This window comes from Entelurus aequoreus, linkage group LG05 (assembly GCF_033978785.1).
Source record: "Entelurus aequoreus isolate RoL-2023_Sb linkage group LG05, RoL_Eaeq_v1.1, whole genome shotgun sequence".
Lineage (NCBI taxonomy): Eukaryota > Metazoa > Chordata > Actinopteri > Syngnathiformes > Syngnathidae > Entelurus > Entelurus aequoreus.
The window spans coordinates 309,306-321,695 of record NC_084735.1 but is presented as its reverse complement, the minus strand read 5'-3'; the positions used below and the strand labels follow the sequence as shown (position 1 = coordinate 321,695).

At 33.8% G+C, this 12,390-nt stretch overlaps 1 protein-coding gene across 4 annotated transcripts in view; it reads left to right on the top strand.

Annotated features, from left to right (window-relative positions):
• The window catches only part of LOC133649995 (periostin-like), a 60,393-nt gene that overhangs the window by 35,133 nt on the left and 12,870 nt on the right, over positions 1–12,390 (top strand). For 3 of the 4 annotated variants that reach the window (XM_062046710.1, XM_062046713.1, XM_062046711.1), the window contains 6 exons: positions 1,834–1,936; positions 2,006–2,073; positions 2,139–2,184; positions 2,251–2,289; positions 5,881–6,237; positions 6,313–6,348. In XM_062046710.1, coding sequence (XP_061902694.1) covers positions 1,834–1,936; positions 2,006–2,073; positions 2,139–2,184; positions 2,251–2,289; positions 5,881–6,237; positions 6,313–6,348 — 649 coding nt within the window. The remainder of the gene's footprint in view (positions 1–1,833; positions 1,937–2,005; positions 2,074–2,138; positions 2,185–2,250; positions 2,290–5,880; positions 6,238–6,312; positions 6,349–12,390) is intronic. The other variant, XM_062046712.1, reaches the window with a different exon arrangement.

The window sequence follows — 12,390 nt, the reverse complement described above, 5'->3', positions numbered from 1 at the left end:
GCCTCAAAACATATTGTACAGTGTTTCCCATAAACTGCCAAGATACCTGTGGCGATGGGGGCGTGGATATGGGCGTGGTCACCATGACATCATCGAGTAATTTGCATAATTGACTACAATGATTTGATTTTCTCTAAAAAGGCTCAAAAAATGTATACTTACTAATTAATAATAACAGTTTTGTTTTAAATGTCCATCCATCCATTTTACAATATAATTACAACACTTTATGTACATATTTATATACAGATTTGAACAATAAGTTATTCACTGAAATATATTTATTAATTGTGGTTCTTACAAAAAATATATCTTATAAAATATAAAAGCTAAAATGTCTCTTAAAGCTCTGCCCCTTTAATTAGTGCATACTAAATAATTTAACTTTAGCCTACTACTACAAGCATATTATTTACCAGCAACATAAAGTGAAACAGGTGTCCTGCCACAGTCAGTAACAAATAAACAGTAGTGGTGGTAGATAGACACAGAGCTTCATCAAACATCTGATCCACTGAACAAAGAGCTCCAAAAATGTTGAACTTTAGACTGCCATCAGTTTTACTCCCTACACTTAACCATGTGTTTCCTACTGCCTGCACACTTTGTTATATACACATGTTGTGTTTCTAATAGAAATACATTTAATCAAGTCAAATACAAATAAAGCAACAAGAGAAGTATCCTACACTTCTCTTTTGTAAAGTAAATGTGAACAGCCGATATGGGCATCTACATCTACTATATGATTTGCCTGAGAAGTTGGAGAGGACCAAAAAAAAAAATATATATATATATATATATATATTTATTTATTTATTTTTTTTAATTAAACATTTTTAATTTTTAATTTTTTTTTAAATTTGTGTAGTAATTATTTTGTGGCGGGCCGCCACAAATAAATGAATGTGTGGGAAACACTGTTGTAGCGTCCCGGAAGAGTTAGCGCTGCAAGGGATTCCGGGTATTTGTTCTGTTGTGTTTATGTTGTGTTACGGTGCGGATGTTCTCCCGAAATGTGTTTGTCATTCTTGTTTGGTGTGGGTTCACGGTGTGGCGCATATTTGTAACAGTGTTAAACTTGTTTACACGGCCACCCTCAGTGTGACCTGTATGGCTGTTGACCAAGTTTGCCTTGCATTCACTTGTGTGTGTGAAAAGCCGTAGATATTATGTGACTGGGCCGGCACGCAAAGGCAGTACCTTTAAGGCACGCCCCCAATATTGTTGCCTGGGTGGAAATGGGGAGAAACTCTGGAAAATGGTTGCCGTGGGAGATTTTCGGGAGGGGCACTGAAATTGGTGAGTCTCCCGGGAAAATGGGGAGGGTTGGCAAGTATGACTGGGAGACGCAACTGCTCCGTACTTCTCCCTACGTCCGTTTTAAAAAGTCATACATTTTACTTTTTGAAACCAATACCGATAATTTCCGATATTACATTTTAAAGCATTTATCAGCCGATGATATCAGACATCTCTAGTTGTCATAATCAGCTCTTTTCTAAATCTTGCAGTAAAAAATGGAATGTTGTTATGAAAAACAATACATGTTTAAAAACACACACACAAAAGTAGCAAATATCGGTATCTGGTATCGACTCCCAGACACCAGGACTTGTGAAGAGTGGCCATCACTAGCTGCTACTCAAAAAGCTGTTTTGATAGTCTTCTGAAGCATTAGTCAGACTAATTATGCAAATAGTTCATGGTGTGTTTAGGCTAAAATGTCCCAGATGTGCAACTTAAGCATTAGTCAGACTAATTATGCAAATAGTTCATGGTGTGTTTGGGCTAAAGATGTGCAGCTTTAGATGACAGCGTGTTTGTGGTCAGGCCAACAACTCCATCCACGTCAACTCGGTGGACGTTCCCGACAGCGACCTGATGGCCACCAACGGCGTGATTCACGTGGTGAAGAGCGTCCTCTACCCCGCGGGTGAGCTCGCCAAACGCGGTGCCCGTGCGGAACAACGGTGACGTCCCGCTCTGTTGATCCCCCTTGCAGATCTTCCCGTGGGCCGCCAGGACCTGCTGCTGCTCCTCAGGAAGATCATCAAGTACATGAAGATCCAGGTAGCAGCCACACACCCCCGATGCTTCGGGGACTCCCTGTGACCTTCTCCGTTCCTCTTCTCTAGTTCATCTCAGGATTCTCCTACTCTGAGATCCCGCTCACCTTCATCAGTAAGTTTCCGTCCATCCTGACCTTTGACCCCCTGACCGTCCCCTGAAGCTGTTTGGTCTCCACAGAGAGGACCACGGTCACAACCACGGAGTACACCGAGCAGAGTAAGTCTGGCCGCTCCAAAGTCTCTATATTGCCATAACCTTACATTATTTCACATTTCAATAATAATAATACATCCGGGTTACAAAGTCTACTCATTTAGATTAGGTATTTTATTAAAACTATTTTTAATCCAATTGTTAATTTACTGTAAATATCTGCTGTGTAACATGTTTTTGTCATGTTTTTGAGAAGCACTTTTCCTTCTGGTGTTTGATACCTGACGTCTTTTTGTAGGTTGAAACCTAACCTGCACATGCAAAATTGGAATTACGAGATAAAAAGTCGAAACAATTGGATAAAAAGTCAGAATCATTTGATAAAAAGTGAAAATATGAGGTAAAACATCAAAATCATGCCATACATTAAAACCTGGTTATGAGATCAAATGTCGAGATAATCAAAAATGTGAGATCAAAATTCAAAAAAATTACATAAAACGTCATAATTATTTGATAAAAAAGGAAAAATGAGGTAAAAAAAATCATGACAAAAAAATCATAATTATGAGATAAAAAGTTACAATTATGAGATAAAATGTAGAAATTATGAAATAAATAGTCAAAAATATGAGATCAAAAGTTGAAATAATTAGATAAAACTTCATAATTATTTGATAAAAAGTAAAAAAATTAGATAAAAAAAATAAATTGTGAGAAAAAAATCATAATTATGAGATAAAATGTAGAAATTATAAAATAAATAGTCAAAAAAATGAGATCAAAAGTAGAAATAGTTAGATAAAACTTCATAATTATTTGATAAAAAGTCAAAATGATGTAAAAAAAGATCTTGACAAAAAAAATCATTATAACGAGATAAAATAATCATGATTATGAGATGAAATGTCAAAATTATGAGATAAAATATAGATAAAAAGTCAAAATAATTGGATAAAAAGTCCTTTTTTGATGAAAAGACAAGATATGAGATAAAGAGTAAAAATCATTGCATACATAAAACATGATCATGAGATACAATTTCGAAATAATAAACATTTATAAAGTAGAAATAATTAGATAAAATGTCATAATTATTTGATAAAATGTAAAAATTATGAGATAAAAGGTCAATATTATTAGACAAAATAATCATGATTATAAGATAAAATAATCATGATTATGAGATAAAATGTCAAAAATATGAGATAAAAAGTCGAATTGATTGGATGAAAAGTAGTAGTTATTTATTAAAACGTCGATATTGTAAGGTAAAAAGTCAAAATTATGACACAAAAGACATGCTTATAGGATAAAAAGTCAAAATTAAAAAAATAGATAAAAAGTCAAATTAATGATGTAAAAAAAAATCTGGACAACAAAAATAATTATGAGATAAAAGGTTAAAATTATTAGATAAAATAATCAGGATTATGAGATAAAAGGTTAAAATTATGAGATAAAATGATCATGATTATGAGACAAAATGTCAAAATTGTGAGATAAAATAATCATGTTTATGAGATGGAATGTCAAAATGAGATAAAATATCGATACAAAGTCGAAATAATTGGATAGAAAGTCCTTATTTGATAAAAAGACAAAATATGAGGTAACGAGTAAAAATCATTGCATACATAAAACACGATTATGAGATAAAATGTTTAAATAATAAAAATTTATAAAGTACAAATAATTACAGAAAATGTCATAATTATTTGATAAAAAGTCAAAATAATGATGTAAAAAAAAATCTTGACAAAAAAAATAATTATTATGAAATAAAAGGTTAAAATTATGAGATAAAATAATCATGATTATGAGATAAAATGTCAAAAATATGAGATAAAAAGTCGAATTGATTGGTTAAAAAGTAGTAGTTATTTATTAAAAAGTCGATATTGTAAGGTAAAAAGTCAAAATGATAACACAAAAGACATGCTTATAAGATAAAAAGTCAAAATTATGAGATAAAAGGTTAAAAAAATTGATGAAAGGTCAAATTAATGAGGTAAAAAATATCATGACAAAAAATCATAATTATCAGATAAAATGGAGAAATTATGAAATAAATAGTCAAAAATATGAGATCAAAAGTAGAATTAATTAGATAAAACTTTATAACTATTTGATAAAAAGTAAAAATAATGATGTAAAAAAAATCTTGACAAAAAAAATTAGAGATAAAAAGTTCAAATTATGAGATAAAATAATCATAATTATGAGATAAAATGTCAAAATTATGAGATAAATATATATTAAAAGTCGAAATAATTGGATAAAAACTCCTTATGATTTGATAAAAAAGACAAAATATGAGGTAAAGAGTAACAATCATTGCATACATAAAACTGATTATGAGATAAAATGTCGAAATAATAAAAAAGACAAAATATGAGGTAAAGAGTAAAAATCATTGCATACATAAAACTGATTATGAGATAAAATGTCGAAATAATAAACATTTATAAAGTAGAAATAATTAGATAAAACGTCCAAATTATGAGATAAAAGGTCAAATTTATGAGACAAAATAATCATGATTATGAGATAAAATGTCAAAAATATGAGATAAAAAGTCGAATTGATTGGATGAAAAGTAGTAGTTATTTGTTAAAAAGTCGATATTGTCGACACAAAAGACATGCTTATAAGATTAAAAAATTTCAAAATTATGAGATAAAAGGTAAAAAAAATAGATAAAAGGTCAAATTAATGAGGTAAAAATAATCATAATTATCAGATAAAATGTAGAAATTATGAAATAAATAGTCAAAAATATCAGATCAAAAGTAGAAATAATTAAATAAAACGTCATAATTATTTGATAAAAGTCAAATTAATGATGTAAAAAAAAATCTTGACCAGAAACAATTACTATGAGATAAAAGGTTAAAATTATGAAATTAAATAATCATGATTATGAGATAAAATATAGATAAAAAGTCGAAATAATTGGATAAAAAGTCGTTATGATTTGATAAAAAAAGACCAAATATGAGGTAGAGTTTTGTATCCTCCTATGGTGTGTAGTGTAGCAACCAGTTTAACCATTCCTCGTCTTCCAGTGATAAAGCTACTTGTAGTTAGTTAAATAGTAGTTTGGAGACCGAGACTATTGACAAAGGAGCAGCTTCGCACTGTGGAGGGACGTCAGCCGCTAGCTGGCTACATCGCATGGAGGACGCGGGCGTTTTACTTGTCGCTGTCAAATTTGCAGGCCACATCTAAAAATATGTCAACAACGTACGTTATCACGTTATAACAATCGTATTAAAAGCTCCACAATGAAATGTCGTCAACTCAAAGTGTTGGCCCAAAGAAGTTTGGTTCAGGTGTTTCTCTGCAATCTTTGGATTGTGTCCTGGAACTGTGCATCATACATCTGCTGCCAGACACTGATTACACTCATGCTTCCTGTCACCATCCACTCCTAAAACCTCTGGAATCTGTCGGCATATCAGGCCCTGGTCTTTGGTAACGGTGCAATTAGGCTGTCAGAGTCTTGGAAGTCTCGGTCCGGCGCACTTCCCCTCTGACGGCCGCATACCTTCACGTATCGGGTAACATAGCGCCGATAAAGTATGATGGGTTGCACGGACTTCTTTCCCTTAAGCGGGGGAGGGTAGTGATGCACCTATTTACTCCCCGCAGGCCCTGGGAACACGCAGCTGATCCTCATCGACGGAGAACCGTCCCTCACCAAGGTAACGCGGGTCATCGAAAAAGAGCCCACCGTCACCGAGGTGGTAGTGGAGGGCGAGCCAGTGGTCACCAAGGTAACGCGGGTCATCGAAAAAGAGCCCACCGTCACCGAGGTGGTAGTGGAGGGCGAGCCAGTCGTCACCAAGGTAACGATCGAAGAAGAGCCCATCGTCACTGAAGTGTTAGTGGAGGGCGAGCCGGTGGTCACCGAGGTAACCACCGTGGTGGAAGGGGACCCCTCGGTCACCAAGGTGACCCGGGTGATCGGAGAGCCGGGCCTCACTAAGGTTACCAGAGTCATCGAGGGTAAGCGGGCCCGCCTTTTACAACACGGCGACACTCCAGTCGGGGTTGATTAATGGCGTGTCTCCCTGGTCACAGGTGGACAGCCGGACTCAGACGGGGAAACAATCACGGGTGAGTTACCTCCCCCGCTGTCTCGGTGGTCGTTTGTCGTCTAACCACCGTCGTCCCAACGTGAACTGACTGTAACTTGGTGGTCCTCAGACATCGTTCTCATGCTGTGCACCCAAATTTGAACGCGACGTAGCGGTCAAGAGAGCGCAGACCTCCCTGGCGCAGTCGTGGACTCAAGTTGTGTTGCTTTTTGCTAACACGACAATGGAGGTTCTATCGGGAAATCCTAAAATGTTGTCAGTCCGTCCAGTTAGCAAGCTTCTTTCTGGCTCCTGGAGGCGTGCCGTGGATGAGCTTGACTCCTTTACCCTGCTTGGATCCACACCTTTATCCAGATCCTCACGTTGGCATACAACCCACTTAGAAAGGGGGGTTGGCATGGGGTGATGTCGTCCGCACTCTAGTCACTCCTCAGAAAAAATATTTTTTTAAGGAACCCGGAAGCGGAAGTAGGTCTACGTCATATTTGCCCACCCTCAAACCACGGCTTTGTAGGTTTTTAAGGGAATCGACTTTTTGTTTTGTAGTCCATACCGAAAGTACATCAAAAGGCGGATGTGGCATCGGGCTATTTCCGGTATTTTTCGGGTTGGGGCGTGGTTTGAGGGTGGGAAAAGTAGACTTAGAACTGCTTCCACTTCAGGATTCTTTAAAAAAAATTGATTTGTAGTCCATACCGGAAGTACATCACCGGGTGAATGTGGCATCGGGCTATTTCCAGGTTGAGTGGTAGGAGGCGTGGCTTGAGGGTGGGCAAATATGACGTAGAACTGCTTCCGCTTCTGGAGCCTCTAAAAAATTTGATTCGTAGTCCATACCAGAAGTACATCAAAAGGCGGATGTGGCATCGGGCTATTCCCGGTATTTCTGGGTTGTGTGGTAGGAGACGTGGCTTGAGGGTGGGCAGTTATGACGTAGAACTGCTTCCGGATTCCCTAAAAAATTTGATTTGTAGTCCATACCGGAAGTACATCAAAAGGCAGATGTGGCATCTGGATATTTCCGGTATTTCCAGGTTGAGTGGTAGGAGATGTCGCTTGAGGGTGGGCAGTCATCATGTAGAACTGCTTCCGGATTCCCTAAAAAATTAGATTTGTAGTCCATACCAGAAGTACATCAAAAGGCGGATGTGGCATCGGGATATTTCCGGTATGTCCGAGTTGAGTGGTAGGAGACGTGGCTTGAGGGTGGGCAGTTATGACGTAGAACTGCTTCCGGATTCCCTAAAAAATTAGATCTGTAGTCCATACCGGAAGTACATCAAAAGGCAGATGTGGCATCGGACTATTTCCATTTTTCCCGGGTTCAGTGGTAGGAGATGTCGCTTGAGGGTGGGCAGTTATGACATAGAACTGCTTCCGGATTCCCTAAATAAATTAGATCTGTAGTCCATAACGGAAGTACATCAAAAGGCGGATGTGGCATCGGGCTATTTCCGGTATTTCCGGGTTGTGAGGTAGGAGACGTGGCTTGAGGGGGGGCAGTTATGACGTAGAACTGCTTCCGTATTCCCTAAAAAATTAGCTCTGTAGTCCATACCGCAAGTACATCTAAAGGCAGATGTGGCATCGGGATATTTCCGGTATTTCCAGGTTGAGTGGTAGGAGATGTCGCTTGAGGGTGGGCAGTTATCATGTAGAACTGCTTCCGGATTCCCTGAAAAATTAGATTTGTAGTCCATACCAGAAGTACATCAAAAGGCGGATGTGGCATCGGGATATTTCCGGTATGTCTGGGTTGAGTGGTAGGAGACGTGGCTTGAGGGTGGGCAGTTATGACGTAGAACTGCTTCCGGATTCCCTAAAAAATTAGATCTGTAGTCCATACCGGAAGTACATCAAAAGGCAGATGTGGCATCGGACTATTTCCATTTTTCCCGGGTTCAGTGGTAGGAGATGTCGCTTGAGGGTGGGCAGTTATGACATAGAACTGCTTCCAGATTCCCTAAAAAATTAGATCTGTAGTCCATACCGGAAGTACATCAAAAGGCGGATGTGGCATCGGGCTATTTCCGGTATTTCCGGGTTGTGTGGTAGGAGACGTGGCTTGAGGGTGGGCAGTCATGACGTATAACTGCTTCCGTATTCCCTAAAAAATTAGCTCTGTAGTCCATACCGGGAGTACATCTAAAGGCAGATGTGGCATCGGGCTATTTCCGGTATTTCCAGGTTGAGTGGTAGGAGACGTCGCTTGAGGGTGGGCAGTTAGGACGTAGAACTGCTTCCGGATTTCCTAAAAAACTAGATCTGTAGTCCATACCGGAAGTAAATCAAAAGGCGGATGTGGCACTGGGCTATTTCCGGTATTTCCAGGTTGAGTGGTAGGAGACGTCGCTTGAGGGTGGGCAGTTATCATGTAGAACTGCTTCCAGATTCCCTAAAAAATTAGATCTGTAGTCCAGACCGGAAGTACATCAAAAGGCAGATGTGGCATCAAGCTATTTCCGGTATTTCCAGGTTGAGTGGTAGGAGACGTCGCTTGAGGGTGGGCAGTTATGACGTAGAACTGCTTCCGGAGCCTCTAAAAAATTTGATTTGTAGTCCATACCAAAAGCACATCAAAAGGCGGATGTGGCATCGGGCTATTTCTGGTATGTTCGGGTTGAGTGGTAGGAGGTGTGGTTTGAGGGTGGGAAAATATGACGTAGAACTGCTTCCGCTCCCGGAGTTAAAAAGAAATTAGATCTGTAGTCCATACCGGAAGTACATCAAAAGGCGGATGTGGCATCAGACTATTTTCGGTATTTCCGGGTTGAGTGGTGGGAGGCGTGGTTTGCGAGTGGGCAGATATGATATGGGGTGGTTGTTGACACGTGACTTTCCCAGGAAATATCGTCCCCCAAAATGGCAATGTGTCATTTAGAACTCATTTTAAAGTCATTTAACAATTGCCATTAGGGAAGGGTACCGGCTTTTAAAGTACCATTTCCAGATACCTTCGACACGCGTGACGTCACGTCCGGTTTCAGACTCTGCCCGGGCACTTAATTCGTAGTGGATTGCCTCTTTTCCATGCTAGCAATGGAAAGCGCTAGAAATGTGTTAGCTTGATGCTAGTTTGGATATAAAGTGGAACCTCGACTTAACCGGCTCTTGAACAGAGTTCGTAAATTAAAAAGTTTGTATGTCGAAGCAATTTCCTCCATAAGAAACAATGTAAATATGAATATTTGGTTCCAGCCTCGACAAAAGAATCACAATTAATTTGAAAATATTTTTTTTTTCTTTTAACGATTAAAAATCGTCATCAATATGAATCACAATTAATTAGATTTTTTTTTTAAATTATTTAAATTTTTTTGTAACGATTAACAATCGTCACCAATAAGAATCACGATTAATTTGAATATATATATATATATATATATATATATATATATATATATATATATATATATATATATATATATATATATATATATATATATATATTTTTTTTTTTTTAACGATTAAGAATCGTCACCAATAAGAATCACGATTAATTTGAATATATATATATATATATATATATATATATATATATATATATATATATATATATATATATATATATATATATATATATATATATATATATATATATATATATATATTTATATATATATATATATATATATATAAAATTTTTTTAATGATTAAGAATCGTCACCAATAAGAATCACGATTAATTTAAAAAATGTTGGGTTTTTTTGTTTTGTTTTTAAATGATTAAGAATCGTCACCAATAAGAATCACGATTATTTTGAAAATAGATTTATTTATTTTTTTTACGATTAAGAATCGTCACCAATAAGAATCACGGTTAATTTGAAAATAGATTTTTATTTTGTTTTAACGATTAAGGATCGTCACCAATAAGAATCATGATTAATTTGAAAATTGTTGGGTTTTTTTGTTTTGTTTTTTAAACGATTAGAATCGTCACCAATAAGAATCACGATTAATTTGAAAATATATATATATATATATATATATATATATATATATATATATATATATATATATATATATATATATATATATATATATATATATATATATATATATATATATATATATATATATTTTTTTTTTTTAATGATTAAGAATCGTCACCAATAAGAATCACGGTTAATTTGAAAATAGATTTTTATTTTTTTTTAACGATTAAGGATCGTCACCAATAAGAATCATGATTCATTTGAAAATTGTTGGGTTTTTTTGTTTTGTTTTTTAAACGATTAGAATCGTCACCAATAAGAATCACAATTAATTTGAAAATATATATATATATATATATATATATATATATATATATATATATATATATATATATATATTTTTTTTTTTTTTTAATGATTAAGAATCGTCACCAATAAGAATCAAGATTAATTAAAAAAATGTTGGGTTTTTTTGTTTTGTTTTTAAACGATTAAGAATCGTCACCAATAAGAATCCCGATTATTTTGAAAATAGATTTATTTTTATTTTTTTACGATTAAGAATCGTCACCAATAAGAATCACGGTTAATTTGAAAATAGATTTTTATTTTGTTTTAACGATTAAGGATCGTCACCAATAAGAATCATGATTAATTTGAAAATTGTTGGGTTTTTTTGTTTTGTTTTTTAAACGATTAGAATCGTCACCAATAAGAATCACGATTAATTTGAAAAAAAAAAAAAAAAAAAAAAATATATATATATATATATATATATATATATATATATATATATATATATATATATATATATATATATATATATATATATATATATATATATATATATATATATATATATATTTTTTAATGATTAAGAATCGTCACCAATAAGAATCACGATTAATTTAAAAAATGTTGGGTTTTTTTGTTTTGTTTTTAAACGATTAAGAATCGTCACCAATAAGAATCACGATTATTTTGAAAATAGATTTTTTTTTTTTTTTTACGATTAAGAATCGTCACCAATAAGAATCACGGTTAATTTGAAAATATATTTTTATTTTGTTTTAACGATTAAGGATCGTCACCAATAAGAATCATGATTAATTTGAAAATTGTTGGGTTTTTTTGTTTTGTTTTTTAAACGATTAGAATCGTCACCAATAAGAATCACAATTAATTTGAAAATATATATATATATATATATTTTTTTTTTTTAATGATTAAGAATCGTCACCAATAAGAATCACGATTAATTTAAAAAATGTTGGGTTTTTTTGTTTTGTTTTTAAACGATTAAGAATCGTCACCAATAAGAATCACGATTATTTTGAAAATAGATTTTTTTATTTTTTTTTTACGATTAAGAATCGTCACCAATAAGAATCACGGTTAATTTGAAAATAGATTTTTATTTTGTTTTAACGATTAAGGATCGTCACCAATAAGAATCATGATTAATTTGAAAATTGTTGGGTTTTTTTGTTTTGTTTTTTAAACGATTACAATTGTCACCAATAAGAATCACAATTAATTTAAAAAATGTTGGGTTTTTTTGTTTTGTTTTTAAACGATTAAGAATCGTCACCAATAAGAATCACGATTATTTTGAAAATAGATTTTTTTTTTTTTTTTTTACGATTAAGAATCGCCACCAATAAGAATCACGGTTAATTTGAAAATAGATTTTTATTTTGTTTTAACGATTAAGGGTCGTCACCAATAAGAATCATGATTAATTTGAAAATTGTTGGGTTTTTTTGTTTTGTTTTTTAAACGATTAGAATCGTCACCAATAAGAATCACGATTAATTTGAATATATATATATATATATATATATATATATATATATATATATATATATATATATATATATATATATATATATATATATATATATATATATATATATATATATATATATATATATATTTTTTTTAATGATTAAGAATCGTCACCAATAAGAATCACGATTAATTTAAAAAATGTTGGGTTTTTTTGTTTTGTTTTTAAACGATTAAGAATCGTCACCAATAAGAATCACGATTATTTTGAAAATAGTTTTTTTTTTTTTTTTTTTACGATTAAGAATCGTCACCGATAAGAATCACGGTTAATT